Here is a 16,761-nt window from a genome sequence, read left to right as displayed (position 1 = left end):
TTTAAAATATAATAATTAAGACAAATGAATTTTAAAAATATAATTCAGTTCATTATTTAGTAGATAACCTTGCCCGTCTTTCTGCTCGTTCTTTTTCTCTTTGAGCTTCTCGTTCTTCTCTTCTTTTTCTTCGTTCTTCAGATGTTTCTTGTTTTGTTTCAGTAGTATTTTCACTTTTACTTTCTCCATTACTTTCAGCAGCTCTTTTTGCTCTTCGTTCTTCTCTTGCTTTTCGTTCTTCTTCTCTTTTTCTTCTACGCTCTTCAAGTGAATCAACAACAACATCTCCTGTTTTTTCTTCATTTGTAGATTTATCTGTTTTAATATCTTCAGTAGGTTCTTCAGTTTTTCTTCTTCTTGACGATGTTTCACTATGTCTATGTCGTTTAGCACGTTCTTCTTCTTCTTTGACAACATCATCCATTGTTGGTTCACTAACTTCAATTCCAGCTTCTTTTAGTTGTTTAGCTTCTTCTCTTTTCCTCTTTAATCGTTCCATTCTTCTCTTATCACTCATCTCTTTTTCTTCAACTTCTTTTTGTTTTGCAATAAGTTGTTCTTTTTGTTGTTTTAAAGCTTCCATTCTTTCTGCAAATTGAGCAGCGGTTTCTTCTTCTTTTTTACCTCTTTCTTCAATTTCTTTTAATCGTTCTTCATTCTCTTTCTTTCTATCTTCTAAATCTTTTTTTTGTCTTTCATATTCTTTTTGTTGTTCAGCCAATTTTATTAATTCTTCTTTTGCTTTCTTTGCTTCATTCCTCTTTTTCTTTCTTTCTTTCTCTAATTTCCTTTTCTCATCTTCTTTTGATTTTTTATCATTTTTAAGTTTTTGAATTTCAACAAATTCTTGATGTTCAAGTTTCATTTGTATTTCTTCATTCATTTGATCTAATTTCTCTCGTTGATCTTGTAATTCTACATCTGCATCTACATTAGCATTTTCTGCATCAATTAATTTTTCATTTAATTCATCTTGTTTTGTAAGAAGATTATCTGCACGATTTTCAGTACTTTCTCTTTCCATTGTAATTGTCTTAATATCTGCTTGTACAACTTTTTTCTCGTTTTCAAGTTTTTGTGTTTCATTTCTTAATTTTTCTTTTTTAGCAAGATTTTTTTTATGAAGAGTTTTTTGTTGTTCAAGTAATTTAAATTGTTTTTCAATATTTGACATCATTTTCTTTTCTTTCTTTTTATTTTCTAAATTAGTATTTTCAATATCAGTTAGTGTATCTGTTTTAGTTATAATTTCATCTTTTTGTGTTTGTACTGTTTTCATTAATTCATCATTCATTGTTTCAAACATTTCAATTTTTGCATTCATTTCATTAACACTTTGTTTTTCTCGTTCAATTCTTTCTTGTTTTCTTTCTTGTTCTGCAAGTAATCTTTTAGTAGTAGCATCTAATTCTTTTTTTTGTTCTTCAATATCAATTTGATCTTGTAATGTTTTTTGTTGCATACTAATTAAATCTGATTTAGCTGTATTTACATCTTCTTTAGTTTTATTTAATTCTTCTTTAATTTGAACATTTTCTTGATTAACATTTTCTGTTAATTCAACAACTTGTGTATTATCTAAATTAGCAATTAAATCAATTGATTCAACTTCTTTCTTTTTTTGTTCAATCAAATTTCTTAATACTTCTTCTTGTCTAGAAAGTTCTTCTTCTTGTTTTTGTTGTTCAATTTCTGCTTTTTTAGCTTCTCTTTGTGCTTGTATAAGATTTTTTGAAGCTTCTTTTTCATCTTTAGAATCTTGTACTTTAGATGCAAGAATTAATTCATCTACTTGTGCTTTAAGTGCTTTTTTTTCTTCAATCTCTGCTTGTGCTTCAGCTAATTTTTCTTCTTCTTCATCAAGTTTTTGATGAATTTCTTCTGCTTTTTTTTGTTTCTCTTTTTTAATAACTTCTTCTTTCAACTGATCAACTTCTTTCATTTTTTCTACTTTTGTCTTTTTTTCTTCTTCCTCTTTCTTTCTTTTCTCTTCAGCTTCTCTTTCTGCTTGAACCTTTTGTTCTTTTTCTTCTTTTTCTTTACGAATTTCTTCTTCATCTTGATACTCTTCGTTAGAAATCTCTTTTTGAGGAGCATTTACTATTTGATATAAATTACTTACAAATCTAAGATTTTTTTTACTATCTCCATTTACTATATCTTGTGGTTCAACAAATGAACCTGCATTTAAAAGATTTGCATTATCAAGAACACTTTTAGCTCTATCATTCAAGTTAGAACTATTTAATGCTTCTAATGAACAACTGTTATTTAAATGATGAAGTAAATAAAGATATGCCTCTGAATCTTCAATGTCATTCCCAAAATTATTGATTCTTTTATCAACTCCTTCTTCTTCAAGTGCTTTATTAACCCAATTTATCATAAATTGTTCAATAGTAACATCAGCTCCTTCTTCTTTCATAGATAATTTAATATTCTTTTCTTGGAATTTATCAAATAACATCCAAATAAATCCTAATACTAATGATGCTGTAGTTTTGTTAGGAGAAGATAAATTACTTTCACTAATAGTAACTCCTTTTGAAAGAATAATATTAGCAATTTTAATAACATTAGTGATATTAGCATTCTTAGAAATAAGTCCAGACTTCCCATATTTAACGTCAATATTATATTGGTTATAAAATTTATTAATTATATGTTTAACTATAACTCCATCACTCAACGCATAAAAAAAATCATTCCCTTCTTCTTTAATTGGCATATACTTATATTCTTGTGTTATCTTTTTGTCTGTTAATAACTGTTGATTTAACCACGAAACTAATTGTATTTTTTCTCTATCAATTGGTGAGTTGGCTTCAAGAATTAACGGATCCTTTACTTCATATCTTTCAGGAAATGTTGCAGGGTAATCGCTGTTCATCTGAAAATTTAGTTATTTTATTTATTTTTTTCCTTTCTTTTTTCATTTCAAACTCTAGTTAAAAAAAGCTTTTATATTTTGGTATGTTTCCTGATTCTTTCCATTCTTTTGAGTATTATTGTTCTTAATTTCAAAATTATTGAACTTCACATTTATTTTTGTTCTTCTTTTTTATTTTTTTTATTTTCCTCTCAGACAGTATTGGATATTAAATAATTAACATTGAAAACAAAATAAAATGGTTTTATGTTATTATTTTGTTCTTATTAATATTAAATCATTTTTCATATTTTTTGACTCTTCCTCCATCCTATGTTTTTTTTAACTCTTCTGCTATTATTATCTCTTCCCACTTCCTTTTTTATCACTTTTCTATTTTCTTCTATCACTAACTCTTCTTCTTTTATCATCTCTTTTCACCTTCTGTGTTCCTTTCGGTTTTTAGTCAATTCGTTTTTTTCTTTGAATTTAACTTCTCATCTCTCATTTTAACTTCTGTCTTTACAAACTATATCCAAATATCTTTTTATAATTTCTTTGTGTAACTTTTTGTTTCTATAGAATTGTTCTTTTGTGAATCTTTGTTATCATCATGTCTTGAACTTCCAAAATCTGTTAATTTACAATTAATTCCAATATTATCATCAATTGTTACAACAAGAAAATTATCTGGTTTAATATCTCGATGCATTATTCCATTTGAATGAAGATATGAAATTCCTTTTGCTCCTCTATCATGAATTTAATTCTTATTTTATTTGGTATTTCTGTGTTTGTTCTTTTATTAATTAAATCTTGTATTGATCCATATTTTGCATATTCTGTTATCATACATATTTTATTAGGAATAAATACTGCTCCATAAAAATGAATAATATTTCATTCTAAATTTATCTAACGTCTTACTTCTTTCTCAAATTCTTTCATTTTATTTTCATTTTCTTCAATTTCTTTCATTTTTTTAATTGCTACTTGATTCCCTCTAAATTCTCCGATATATACTATTCCAAATGATCCTTCTCCTATTTTATTTTCTTCTTTTATTTCATCTGGATCAAGTCGTGTTGATATTTGTGTTTCTCCTTTAATTGAAATACTTTTAATTATTTCTTCTTGTGTTTTATTAAGTGTTTTACTAATTATCATTATTTGTTCTTTAATTTTAGTAGTACATTTGATTATAATAAATAATTTATAAGTTAGTGTTAACATTGAAACTTAAATACCAGATAGGTTGAATTATGAAATTGGTGTTGTGATTTTTAATGAATATTTATATATTACTTCAATATTTTTTAATACTTTTGTTTTATTCAATTTTATTAATTAATATCCAGTTGGTTTATGTATCAATAAATAGGATGTATTGATACAATTCTAAGTGCTCTCTTATAACTTTATAAGCCTATAAATTTTATTATATTTATTTGTTGAATAGACACCATTTAATACCTATGAAAGAACTATTTTGTGAACAAATTATGATTTATTTATACTAATCAACAATGATTTGATGTACATGCTTATTTAAAATACAGCTGTTGGTATTTTGGAGATGTATATGGAATAAAGGTTTTTCTTTTGTTTTAATTATAAAATATTTTAAAAATAGTTTAATTTTTGTTCAAAGTTTCAGGTTAAAATTATCTTTGAGTATATTATCACTCAGCTCTTTGTTTCTGCTTCATAACAAAATAATTCATTTGTCTCTATGATATGTTATTTTAAACATTTATTCTATTAATTTTATCTAATGAAAAATGAATTAGGGAAGCAATACCCAAAGAAGTGTTATAAAGTTACAGAGTATCATGCTAATTATTGGTCAATAAAAACTATTTCTTATAGTACTTATTTTTTTTTTGTCAAAGATTATAAATATATTGTACTAATTAATAAATTTAAAGTACAACTTATAATTATGGGATAACGAAGAAACAACACAAAAGACTGCCATTCCATTTATTGGTTTTTGATATTAACTATCATAAAATCACTGAAAAAAGTAAGTTATAGTTTTTTAAAGTCTTAGTAATGAGTTGTGTATTATCATTTATTCTTTTCTCAAAAAAGATTGCTTTTAAGTATATTTCCAGTAATTTAACTTAAATAAGTTCTAATACTTATAAATTAATATATAATATAATAATTAACTTTTTTTATATTATTCTCTTCCTTCTTTAAGCTTTTACAAAAAGAATAATTATAGTTATTCATAGATACAAACATATTTTTTGAGTCCATTAGATAGTGTTTATTATATACTCAAATTACAATATCAGAAGAATGATGAAAGAATTATAGTATATGAAGTAAGAGATAGATGGAAGAAGAATATAGTCTGGAAAAGAAAATTGTAATTATTTTATTATTTTATTATATTTATACTGTAATTTTTATATTTATTATTTTTATTAATAGAATATTATCTTTTTTATATTTAGTTATTTTGTTATTTGTTATTTTGAATGATAATGAAATATTTGATTTTCATTAAATTAATCATTATTTATTATGTCTTTCTTATGTTCATGAACAATTTATTTAAACAAAAATAATATTATTCTAATGAGTAATTTAATTTATTAAATTTGTTTTATCATTTATTATATTTCTTTATATTTAAATCTTCTTTTATTTATTCATTAATAAGTTATTTAAATATTGTAATAATTAATTAAATAATATATTTGTTTAAATTGATGAATGAAGAATTATATTATATGATGAATGAATTATTGATTTAATTATCATTAATATTTAATATAACATAATGAAATGAATTAATAATATTAAAATAAAATAAGATGAATAAAACAATATAAATGAAAATTAAATAAATTGAAAATGAAATAATAAAATTAATAAATGAATTATTTAATTCTAAATTATCAATTATTATCACTGATAAAATGAATTATTTTGAATATTAAACAATATTAATAACATTAATAAATGAAATTAATTATCATTTAAATTCATTTTTTATTTTACATATTTTATTATTAAAATCAGATGATATGCAATAAATATTAAATACAATGAAATATTTAATTTTTATATTGTTTTATCAACATATTTTAGTGCTTTTTAACATAAATATTAATTAAAGTTAATGAAATAATTTTCAATGATTAAGTTGATAAGAAATTAATAAAAATATATCTATCTGAATATACATAAGTTATAAAATAATTAATATCATTACCATCAAAAAGTGCAATGATTTGTAGTCGTGTAATGTTATTTTATTTTCTTGATTGTGTAATATATTGTAAAACGTTTGATAGTTCATTTCTCTCAGAATATCACAACTTATTAATATATTATATTTCTAAATGAACAATATTCACGATAATGAATTATTTTTTTAAAATGATGTTAAATAAAATCATTCAGTATATATTAATAAATAAATTAATTGTGGTTATGATAATAATCAAATAATAATAATGAATAAGTTTGAATAATATAGATGTTTATTTATTATATTTATTTATCATAATATCATTATTCATTATTATATCACATATCCCATCTTGTTCAATAACTTAATTTAATATTACTTAATCAATTAAAAAAATAAAACAGAATGAATGATATTAATTTAATTAATAAAATATAATCTCATTAATCATTTCAAAATATAAATCATTATAACTATGTAGTAGATCAAATATATTTGAATACCATGAATAATGATGTATAATTTAATTGGTACAATTATCAAATCATCTGTTTCATCACATTCCAATGAATAATGAACAAGAATAAGGCAAAGAGAATAAATAACTAATCATATGAAAAATATCATGAAAACAATAGACTCAAATATACTCCTATATTAATTAAATCATTTAAATAATCTGATATTGCCAGAATATATAATAAGAAGTATATGAGAGTAATTATTAATTTAGAATCTACAATAAGAATAAATAATAAAGATAAAAGAAGTATTAACATTTCATATTTTTCATCAATTAAAACTATATGAATAACAAAATAATTTTTATAAAATAGAATAAATTAAAATCTGAATGATTAATAAATATTTTTAATATACAACATAAAATTAACATAAAAATTAACATGAAAAAGAATAAATGAATAAGTACTAAACAATAAATGAATATAACCATTTTATTTTTTAATTAAAAAAGAATGCAATAAAATAATATAAAAGATAATAAAAAAAAAGAATGAAAGTAATATTTACTTCATTTACTCAAAATAAATCTAATATCACTATAATTTCTTTATATTTATCTTTACTATATTAATACTGACTACACTTTACTTCCTTAATACTTTATTCCTTCTTCTACTACTGATAATTTAAAAAAAATTAGTGTAGTGTTAAAGAAATAAGTATTTGAAATTCATTTACCTACTTTATGTTTGTTTTATTTAATTAGAAAAAAACGATAATTCTTTACTAAATTACAAAGACTTTCTATCTAATAAACGATTATTAAATATCTTTTATTTGTCTATAAATTATTAAACAAGACAAAGACGAAAACAAACAATAGGTTAATCTTCTTTATGAATATTCATTTCATTTTCATCAATTTCATCATCTTGAAGTATGGGTTGAATATTTTCATTTTCTGTTTTTATTGTTGTACCAAAAAATGGCAATGGAATAATTCCAGCATAAACAAAGAAACCAATAGCTAATACAATAAATCCAAATACCTGAATGAGTGTTGCCCAAGACAGAGCCTCTCCTAGTTTATTAGTGATAACATAATGAATAAATAAACCAGTGAGCCAAATAGTAATCATTCTTAATGGATCAATAACATTTCTTGTTAATGCATTTATTTGGCTTGTAATAGTCATTCCAGTAAGATTAAAGAATAAAACAACTAATACATAGGCATTAACAAGAGCATAGATTGTTGGTTTTCTAACCATCATCAGAAGCGTTTCAGCTGTATTTTCTTTAATTAAAGTATCAGCTGGAATTGGCATAAATTGGAGGAATAATATAGTACCTACACTAAATGATACTCCAAACCATCCTTCTACAGAAACTATCAATGATGGTGGAATCTCTGCATCATGTAATAAAGATTCTTCTACTAATCCAGAACAGGCGTTAAGAAGTTGTGCAAAAAGAATACATGATATTCCGATAAATTTATGAATAGAATGTGTTGTTGCACCTGGATTCTTGTTTGAAGGAATCATAAAACTACTTGAACCAACTAATGTTATAGCTACAACTACAATTAACACACCAACAATTTGATGTAGTAATAATTTTCTTTTTTTAATGAAATATTGTAATAACGCAATGAAAATGATTACTGACCCCCTAAGCATTTGAAAAACACTTCCATGAATATATACCAATCCAATATTTTGGAGATATGTTGCTGAGAATGCTAAAAGAGCAGGAAAGAAAAGATAAAGAAGGTGTTTTGTTGTGTATTCTTTTGGCTTTGACATTTTATCACTGAAAACATATTTCAATAATAAATATGGGAAAGTACATAATGCCATAGCAAAGAACATTAATGAGTTAAAGAATAATGGTTTTCTGAAATAAACCAAGTCATTCTCAAAATTTTCTGCTTGTAATGTATAACACGTTTTTGATAGAGTAATTGATAATGTTCCACAAATAATAAACAAAACTACAACACAAACTAATACACCTTTTTGTAAAAATTTTCTATGAGGGGAGTGATATTCTTGTGGTTCTTGCATTGTGCTATTATCAAATTGATCAAAACCAGAAAGAACTAAAAGATCTTATAAAGAAATATATTATTATCTATCTTTTATTTACCAATTTATGTTTATTTCAATGTTTTTTATTATTACGTGGTTCCATTAATTAAATATTTGCAATAAAAAGGATCTCAAAAAAGAATAACAATATCTTTTCTTAAACAATACAATATGAATAGAACTTATGCTAACTTTGTTCATGACATTGGAGAAAAACGTACATCTGATGAAGAAAGAAGATTTGTTAATTTAGTATTAAAAGAAGAAGGAAATGGATTAAATAACACTAGCCCTTCTTATATGAAGGAGTATATTAAAAAAATGATGAATATTTATGAATTAGGATATAACGTAGAACAATCAGTATTTATGATCATCAACTCAACTCAACACCAAAATTCTAATTTACAAAAAACTGCTCTCATTGCTACTTCAGCAATCATAACAAATGACTCTGAATTCTCTTTGTTATTAACTAACTCTCTAACTAAACTCCTTGGTCCAACATCAACAAATCCATTATATGCATTACGTATTTTATCAAGATTTATTACTACAACAACTATGCCAGCATATTCTCCTCATATCAATCAATTATTAAAATCAAAAGATCCGAATATTCGCGCAGCATCAATTCGTTCATTATATAGAATATTTTTATTATCTGATCATGATTCTCAGTCAATAATTAAATCAGCACTATCTGTTGCACTTGTTGACCAATCAATGATTGTGGTTGAATCTGCTATTCCAATAATCACACAAATTATGTCAAAAACAACTCAAGATAGAAGGATATGGCCTGGTCTCATTGATGTGGCATTACGCTATTTATTATTATTCGCTGGTTATTCAAATGAAAACAGTAAAAAAATTCCTTCACAATATAAAGGATATAAAATAAATGATATATGTGCACCATACCTTCAAATAAAGTTATTAAGATTATTGAGAGTAATGAATCCAAGTACTAAATATTATCAACAATCAATGGCAAATTTGATGGAAATATATAAAGTCATTCCAGGGGGGATTGGGATGGCATTGCAAATTGAATTAATTAAAACAACAATGATGTGTATTCCAACTGATATTATGTTAAGAAATGCAACACTAGTAGCATCTACCTTATTTGAGAAGAAAGATGAATTAATTATTTATTGTGGATTAAAAACAATGAGGATTATTAGTGATAGAAATCCAGTTCTTTGTAAAAACCATCTTGACACAATAATGAAATTTATTAGTAACGATAATGATTCTGTTGTAGAAGAGGCTATTGAATTAATTAACAACATTACTGAATCTGAAGAGGCTGTGAGTGTTGTACTAACATTATTAGATCTTGTAAAGAAAGCATTAAGTCAGGTTGATAAATGTAAAGTTAGAAGTCAAATATTGAAAGTTGTTTATATTATTTGTGAGAAATACACTCCAGACTTTGAATGGTATTGTAATATTGTAATTCATATATTAGAGCTCAATAAAGTAGAGCCAATGCAAGAAGGATTGAGTGAAGAAGAATTAACAATGATTTACACAAATTTTATTGAAGCAATGAAAAGTGAAGAAGAAAATTATAGTATTGCTTTACAAAATATTTATAATGTTATTAATATCAACTACGATGAAATAACTCTTTCATTAGCACAATTTGCTTGCTTAATTATATCAAAATGTTCTAATTTCAATGAATTGGATATGAATGAAATAAGAAAAATTATTATTAAATGTATTAAAAAAGGTGCTGTTAAAGAAGGTATTGTTGCTGCAATTCAAACAAATAATATTGGGATTATTCATTCTTTACTCTTTAAAGAAAAAAGTACCAAAGATATTAACAATAATAAAGATAATAATGAAATTCAAATACCACCACAACCTCAACAACACCAACCAATTGACTTATTAAATATTTGGGATATTCCACAAAAAACTCAACTACCTAATGTTGAAGAAAATAATGATCAAGTCCAATTTGATCAACATTTAATTAATTCTATTGAAATACAACAAAGATGTCATGAAATGTTAATGTTAAATCAAATTGGTATTTCATATCAAGCATTAATTTCAAATAATATCAATGAGTCAACTGTTGAAAAACAAGTCCTTATTTCAGAACCAATTAACTTTAAATCAACTAAAAAAGATGAGCCTATGTTAAGGTTTGAAGAATACAAACAAGAATCATTTATTCCAAAATCTCAAACTTATCAATCGCCTCAAAACTCCTTTCAACCACTTTTTCAAAATCCTAGTTCTAATCAATTTGAATTAAAACAGGAACCTTTACAAAAAAATGAACAACTTACTCAACCAACTGTTAACCCATCACAAAAGAAAAGATGGAATTTACCACCAAAGTAATTGAATTATTTTCTTTTCATATATAAAATAATTAAATAAAATCACACTTGTTTATTGTTGCAAATAATAAAAAAAGACAAGACAGTTTTAAACAAAACGATAACACATAATTTTGATTAAAGTAAGTATCAAATTTAAAATAATCTAACCGTAAAAAAGATGATATTTTTTAATAAATAAAAATAAAATCCAAACGAGTAAATGATTTAGTTTTAATAAGAAAATAACAATAATGTAAGTTATTTACTAAAGAAAGGAAAAAAAAAAAGAAATAAGAATGAAAGAAGATTTATTGTAAATGTTTTAAAGAGAGAAAAAAAGATAAAAAAATTAGAATTATAAAAAAAAAAGAAAGTATTAAAATTTAATTTTCTAATTATTGGATTTGAGGATAAATCGCAAAACGAATAAATAATCCATCTACTGAAGGAGGTAATTGAAGTGATTGAGGAATTAAAGAATATTGTAAACATTGAACAGAAGCAAATGGTGATTTAGAAGTATAGTCACTACTTTGAAAATTAGTCATATTAAGAATATGAAGATCTTTTTGGATAGTAAGGGCACAATCAGTATTAGACTCTACAAGACTACCCATATGGTCTAAGAAATTACCATAACATAAACCAAGTAAGTTACCATTAATTCTTTGACTCTCTTTTAATTTAGAAGAAGAGAAGTTTGGAAAACAAACTTCTGTTGTAAACAAGAAATCATTTGCTGTTATATCTCTTAATTCTTTACCACTAAGTAATGAAATAAGAATTGGAGATTTCATTGTTAAATGTAACCATCTTTGTATTGCAGTAAGAAACATTGCAAAATTAATTTCAGTATTTTCTATTTCAATAGGAAGATTCATCTCTGATAATGATTTATTAATACGATTTAAATATGCTGCAGTCTGTGGTTCATTTTTATCAATATGTTCATTGTAATATCCCCATAATTTACAAGCTGTATTAAGTCCAAGTACACTCTCATCAATATATTGTTTTGCAATATCTTTATAGGGAAGAAGTCTTACTGAAGAATGGATATAATCGCTCATAGATATTGCAACAGCTTCAGCAATAATTGCTGTCTTTAAAGTGATAAATTCCTCACATTTAGAATAAATAATACCAAGTGCTTTTTTTACAGGGATTTGGTGTTGTTCAAGTTGTTTAATCATTGGAGTTCCATCAATAATAGTTTCTTTATGTTCAATAAGATTATTAATAATAGTACCTAATATAGATTGGTCATAAGTACCTAATGTGATAGGTTCATTAACAACAGTAGTTTCATGAAAATTACCAAAATATAATACAGCACTTCTACGGTAGTTAGGAATATTCATTGTTGACTCTAATTTACCAATAAGATTTAATTCATATTGTTTAATAAAAAATGGAGTAACTGGCACATAGTCTTCAACAATATTTTCTTTATCATTAACTTTAGAATCTAAATTAAAAACAACAAATCCAATTGATGCAGATGGATAAATTTCTTCTATTCCAACTCTAATAATTTGACATTCAAATTCTGTTTTACGTGCAAAGATAGTTGGTGTTTTTGGACAAGGAATTGTTTCAATGATATTAAACTTAGAAAATATTAAAGTTCTTGGTATTTCTTTTTTAAATGTACATAATGGTGGATGAAGATGGGGATGACTTAATTGAATTTTTTTAATAACCGATTCATCTTTAATCAGAGATGGATGTACATTAATTAATATTAAAAAATCAATTTGATGCATAGGTTTTAATAATGTTAATAAATTTACAGTATCGTTATCGTGTAAATCTAAATAACAACTTGTCATAACTTTATTATCACGTCCTTGCTTTTGTTGAATAACAGGATTAATTGTAGGTGTTGGTTGTTGACGGGTATTTCTATTCCATAAACTTGAGAAGAAGCTCATTGATTTCTATGTATATTTTTTTTTTTAGTATTTTCTTTTTTTTGTTTTTCAATAGATTTAAAAATAAACTATTCTTTTATTTTAATTTTATTATAGAAATACTATCTAATTATTATTTTAATTGATGAATTACTTGTCAACCAATAAGTTTTCAAGCAAAATCAGCTGGGGGTGCATAACTACATGGCTTAGGCTTAGGAGACCTTCTTGGTGGGACAGGTGGTGGTTGTAAAGTTCCATCTTCTAATCGTTGAGAAGAAAGAGTCGTACTAAGAGGTGGTATTACCTCATTATATTCTATTGGTTGTGTATCAACACATTTCTGAGGTGGTACTGGTAATTTTTTATTTGGTAGTTTGTGAACTTCCTTACATGGTTTTATTGTCTTAGGTTGATTTCCTAAAGTGCTACTTCCATTGCTCTGTTCAACAAAATTATCTGTTAATTGTATTGGAATTGAACTTTTGTTTGTATTTGTATCATCACAACATTGAACATGAACATCGTTAATATTAGACTTCTTACCAATAGGTTTTGGAATAGATTCTTCTTGGGTTTGAGTTTTACTTATTATCACTTTTTGACAATCTCGTTGAGTTTCTTTTTGTGATGGAGTTAATTGTGCTGAAGGTTGAATTTCATTTATATCTTTTAACTGATTAATTTGACCAGTGGATGATCTAATATCATCTAACAATGGTTTAGGCATTACGGGATGAGTTATAACTTCTTTTTTATTATCTGTCTGTTGGACCCCTTCCCCTTTATTCCTTATTTGTTCAATTCCTTTATAAATTTCTTCTTCTTCATTCATTCCTTCAGCAAGACAAGTAACAAGTCTTTGAGACATTCTCCTTGATCTACGAGTAACATTAACATCAACGTCATTTGGATAAATATGAGGATAGTCAATGAAAATAAAAGTAATAATCTCAATACATCCAACAACATCTCCTCCAGATTTTAAGTCAAGTGTTTTTGAATTCACATCTTCACTAATTGTCATTAAAGTAGGTGCTAAACAAACAGCTAAATTTTTATTAGTCATTGCATTTATATCAGACATTGAATCAATTTTACTACATAATTTTAAAATACTTCTTAATAATGTAACGTTTTCTAATGGCATCTTTCTAATAGCCTCAAGAATAATTTTTCTTTTTTCTGCTGAAGTTGTCCTTGTTTTTGCTCTTCCTTTTTGCCATTCTTTTAATAAATACATTGAAACCTCATAAGGAAATACTTTTTCTTTCATTTCTCTTAAAAATTTTTTAAATACATTAGCAACAACATCAGGTGGAAGGTCTTCAAAATCAGTAACACCCATTCGGTGGTAAATTTCTTCAACACCCTTAGTACTTGCATTAGTAGTTTCTCTAAAAATTCCATGGGTAGTGCATCCTTTGTTGTATAAATAAACTAAAATATTTTCTATTATACGAGGTAATTGATAATAATATCTCCCTTCAGAGTCTAATATCTCTTTTAAACTTCTTCCACAATATAATACATTTGGTTTTGGCTCTACGTTTTTAATTATATAACTTTGTTTTGCTTTTTGAGCTTGTTCAGTAATCATTGTCAAAGTATCATTGCAACTAAAAAATAAATCACCAATGGAAAATAATGTTTGAAATGCATGAAAGATGTTAGTAAAAAGAAGTGGTGATTCCCACTTTAATCTTTCAGTCATTTTATAATATGTGGAAACTAATGTTTCTGGATTCTTATTTTTCTCAAAAAGTTTTTTGATTTGTTTCAAATATAAAATTATTTCATCAGTTTTTCCAAAAGTAGTAGTAATCTCTTGCCCAGCAGCTTCAAAACTATTTGTTATAAAAACAAAAGATTCTAATAATGTTTCTGAATAACAACTTTCTAATACAAAGGTCAGTCTCTTTTCATAATCAAGAAGAGGTTTTAAAGTAATTTTATAACAAACTATCAAAACCTGTAATTTGTTGAATCGTTGCTGTTTCAAGAAAATCTGCATGACTTTTCATTAAATCACATAACTCGGATATCTTTTGATTAAATATATTTGCAAAAGAACGTTGTTTTTCCCAAAACGAAACAACTTTTGGGATCTGTTGTCTTTTGGTTTCAATTGCTTGAATAGACTTATCATGTCCTCTCTTTTTCATTTTAGCAAGTTCAATTTTCTCAGATTTTTCTACTTAAAAAAGTTTTTGAGAAAGATAAGATTTTTTTTTATGAAGGTTAAAATATAAGATTATTAATTTGTAGATTTTAAAACGAATAAAAAAGGAGAGTATAAAAGAATAAGTTGATATGTTCCAAAAAAAGCTAAAAAGAGTGTTTGAGAATTACATCATATCAGGTGGAATATCGAGTTCTTCTTCAGTTACTTCTCTAATTTTAAACATTTCTTCTGATAGAACTAAAGAAACAAAAGTCGAATGATCCATTTTACCTGGAACAATGTTAAATCCATATTTACCTAATTGGTTATCAATTTTTTGTTGTCGTGCACCAGAAGTCTTTTCAACAACAAAGTCATAAATGTTTTGAGTTAGTTTTGCAGAAGATGGTGAGGTATAAAGTTCTTTTAACAGTGAATAAAATATTTCATTTCTCTTTTTACGATGTTCTGGAATACTTTCATCCCAAACCATTTTATTAATTCCATAATCTTGAGGAGATTTACCAAGAACATTTGGATCAAAATTATCATATATTCCATCACTCATTAAAAGTAAATTATCTCCAGTCATACAAATGTTAATTCCACATGTAAAATTCCCTAGATCTGGTTTATCTAATTCTGCTGGTCCTAATCTTCCACAAGCATTTGTAACATCAATTCTTGGTTTATACCCACTTACTAATTCCCAACAAATATCGTTTTGTGGTCTCATCAATATACCTCTACAATCACCGATATTAACATAAGCAATAGCATATTTATCATCATCTCCTTTAATCTTTAAAATTACACAACCTAAAAAGGTAGTTAATCCAACTGAATGAATGTCTTCAGCTCCATTAATTAATTCAGTTTGAATATATGCTACAGCTTTCAGTAATACATCAATAACTTGTTTAGGTGTTTTTTTTCCATTTAATTCAACAGCTAAATAATCTCTAAATTTTTGGCATGCCATTTTAGATGCTTTTGAAGGAAGATTTCCCATCCCACAACCGTCTGCAATTGAAACAATGACAAAATTATCAAATATATCAATTGCATGCGTGTCAGCAATTGGTTTCCCAAATTTTATTTCATTAATTGTTGGATATGTAGAGAATATTGATGATGCATAATTATCTCCAGAACGATACATAAGATATCTTTCTGGATCTTCTTCAATTTGTGGTTGAAGAAGAGAAAAATGAGGAGTATAACAATTTGGAGGTTCAAATGTAATTTTTAAATTTTGTTCTTCTTGTTTGTCATATGTCTCTTTGATCATTTTGAAATACGATTTATCAAAGGTCATTTGTTTCATTATATTGGTATTAGAGAAAATTAAGTTCTAGTATTTAAATTTCTTTTGGAACGTTTTTCTATTCTTATAGTTTTTTATTTTTAAATCGCTGAAGAAAAATTTATATCAAATAAAGAAATAACATCTATGGAAATAATAATTCTTGTTTATTATCAATAAAGAGATTAATGTATTAAGAATAACTAAAAAAAATATTATTATATTAAAATTATTATTAACTTTCAATACAACATTAACTACTTCATAGTAATTATTAATAATTGAAAGATTTATTATTTTACATTTAAAACTCTACCAATTTATTAGATGAGGAATTTTCCTAGATTTTACTTTTCAAAATTAACTTTTTTCTAATTAAAAAATATTCTGAA

General features: G+C 25.0%; 7 protein-coding genes across 7 annotated transcripts, besides 32 other annotated features; 1 reads left to right on the top strand and 6 right to left on the bottom strand.

The window, feature by feature from the left end:
* Positions 1-45: part of a sequence feature (AT_rich) that runs on past the window's edge.
* A 7-nt stretch (positions 46-52) lies between these two features.
* On the bottom strand, positions 53-2,890 carry EDI_336560 (uncharacterized protein; the record flags this gene model as incomplete). Its single annotated transcript, XM_001740781.1, has 1 exon — positions 53-2,890. The coding sequence occupies one exon, from the start codon at positions 2,888-2,890 to the stop codon at positions 53-55; it is 2,838 nt and encodes a 945-aa protein (XP_001740833.1).
* Positions 80-256: a microsatellite.
* Positions 608-715: a microsatellite.
* Positions 731-780: a microsatellite.
* Positions 1,877-2,061: a microsatellite.
* Positions 2,643-2,664: a sequence feature (AT_rich).
* A 3-nt stretch (positions 2,891-2,893) lies between the features above and the next one.
* Positions 2,894-2,921: a sequence feature (AT_rich).
* Positions 2,922-3,171: 250 nt separating this feature from the next.
* Positions 3,172-3,354: a microsatellite.
* A 62-nt stretch (positions 3,355-3,416) lies between these two features.
* On the bottom strand, positions 3,417-4,036 carry EDI_336550 (protein serine/threonine kinase, putative; the record flags this gene model as incomplete). The annotated part of the gene is made up of 2 exons (XM_001740780.1): positions 3,417-3,619; positions 3,790-4,036. The coding sequence occupies 2 exons, from the start codon at positions 4,034-4,036 to the stop codon at positions 3,417-3,419; spliced, it is 450 nt and encodes a 149-aa protein (XP_001740832.1).
* A 31-nt stretch (positions 4,037-4,067) lies between these two features.
* Positions 4,068-4,088: a sequence feature (AT_rich).
* A 60-nt stretch (positions 4,089-4,148) lies between these two features.
* Positions 4,149-4,223: a sequence feature (AT_rich).
* A 73-nt stretch (positions 4,224-4,296) lies between these two features.
* Positions 4,297-4,319: a sequence feature (AT_rich).
* A 155-nt stretch (positions 4,320-4,474) lies between these two features.
* Positions 4,475-4,512: a sequence feature (AT_rich).
* A 249-nt stretch (positions 4,513-4,761) lies between these two features.
* Positions 4,762-4,796: a sequence feature (AT_rich).
* A 217-nt stretch (positions 4,797-5,013) lies between these two features.
* Positions 5,014-5,059: a sequence feature (AT_rich).
* Positions 5,060-5,243: 184 nt separating this feature from the next.
* Positions 5,244-5,354: a microsatellite.
* Positions 5,250-5,408: a microsatellite.
* A 19-nt stretch (positions 5,409-5,427) lies between these two features.
* Positions 5,428-5,455: a sequence feature (AT_rich).
* Positions 5,456-5,467: 12 nt separating this feature from the next.
* Positions 5,468-5,587: a microsatellite.
* Positions 5,524-5,678: a microsatellite.
* A 5-nt stretch (positions 5,679-5,683) lies between these two features.
* Positions 5,684-5,746: a microsatellite.
* Positions 5,747-6,018: a sequence feature (AT_rich).
* Positions 6,019-6,250: 232 nt separating this feature from the next.
* Positions 6,251-6,416: a sequence feature (AT_rich).
* A 25-nt stretch (positions 6,417-6,441) lies between these two features.
* Positions 6,442-6,516: a sequence feature (AT_rich).
* Positions 6,517-6,892: 376 nt separating this feature from the next.
* Positions 6,893-6,981: a sequence feature (AT_rich).
* A 61-nt stretch (positions 6,982-7,042) lies between these two features.
* Positions 7,043-7,093: a microsatellite.
* Positions 7,094-7,426: 333 nt separating this feature from the next.
* On the bottom strand, positions 7,427-8,611 carry EDI_336530 (uncharacterized protein; the record flags this gene model as incomplete). The annotated part of the gene is made up of 1 exon (XM_001740779.1): positions 7,427-8,611. The coding sequence occupies one exon, from the start codon at positions 8,609-8,611 to the stop codon at positions 7,427-7,429; it is 1,185 nt and encodes a 394-aa protein (XP_001740831.1).
* A 195-nt stretch (positions 8,612-8,806) lies between these two features.
* On the top strand, positions 8,807-11,005 carry EDI_336520 (adaptin, alpha/gamma/epsilon, putative; the record flags this gene model as incomplete). Its single annotated transcript, XM_001740778.1, has 1 exon — positions 8,807-11,005. The coding sequence occupies one exon, from the start codon at positions 8,807-8,809 to the stop codon at positions 11,003-11,005; it is 2,199 nt and encodes a 732-aa protein (XP_001740830.1).
* Positions 10,351-10,378: a sequence feature (AT_rich).
* A 3-nt stretch (positions 11,006-11,008) lies between the features above and the next one.
* Positions 11,009-11,047: a sequence feature (AT_rich).
* Positions 11,048-11,167: 120 nt separating this feature from the next.
* Positions 11,168-11,194: a sequence feature (AT_rich).
* A 59-nt stretch (positions 11,195-11,253) lies between these two features.
* Positions 11,254-11,359: a microsatellite.
* Positions 11,360-11,381: 22 nt separating this feature from the next.
* EDI_336510 (uncharacterized protein) lies at positions 11,382-12,920 on the bottom strand (the record flags this gene model as incomplete). Its single annotated transcript, XM_001740777.1, has 1 exon — positions 11,382-12,920. The coding sequence occupies one exon, from the start codon at positions 12,918-12,920 to the stop codon at positions 11,382-11,384; it is 1,539 nt and encodes a 512-aa protein (XP_001740829.1).
* An 11-nt stretch (positions 12,921-12,931) lies between these two features.
* Positions 12,932-13,043: a sequence feature (AT_rich).
* A 28-nt stretch (positions 13,044-13,071) lies between these two features.
* EDI_336500 (T-cell activation Rho GTPase activating protein, putative) lies at positions 13,072-15,064 on the bottom strand (the record flags this gene model as incomplete). The annotated part of the gene is made up of 2 exons (XM_001740776.1): positions 13,072-14,798; positions 14,863-15,064. 2 exons carry the CDS (start codon positions 15,062-15,064, stop codon positions 13,072-13,074), a joined length of 1,929 nt encoding a protein of 642 aa, XP_001740828.1.
* Positions 15,065-15,247: 183 nt separating this feature from the next.
* On the bottom strand, positions 15,248-16,390 carry EDI_336490 (uncharacterized protein; the record flags this gene model as incomplete). The annotated part of the gene is made up of 1 exon (XM_001740775.1): positions 15,248-16,390. The coding sequence occupies one exon, from the start codon at positions 16,388-16,390 to the stop codon at positions 15,248-15,250; it is 1,143 nt and encodes a 380-aa protein (XP_001740827.1).
* A 183-nt stretch (positions 16,391-16,573) lies between these two features.
* Positions 16,574-16,608: a sequence feature (AT_rich).
* A 29-nt stretch (positions 16,609-16,637) lies between these two features.
* Positions 16,638-16,679: a sequence feature (AT_rich).
* The last annotated feature ends 82 nt before the right edge of the window (positions 16,680-16,761 follow it).

This window comes from Entamoeba dispar, genomic scaffold (genome assembly GCF_000209125.1).
Source record: "Entamoeba dispar SAW760 scf_1105229463199 genomic scaffold, whole genome shotgun sequence".
Classification (NCBI taxonomy): Eukaryota; Evosea; order Mastigamoebida; family Endamoebidae; genus Entamoeba; species Entamoeba dispar.
The sequence above is the reverse complement of the archived record's forward strand: the minus strand, read 5'-3'. Positions and strand labels throughout refer to the sequence as shown.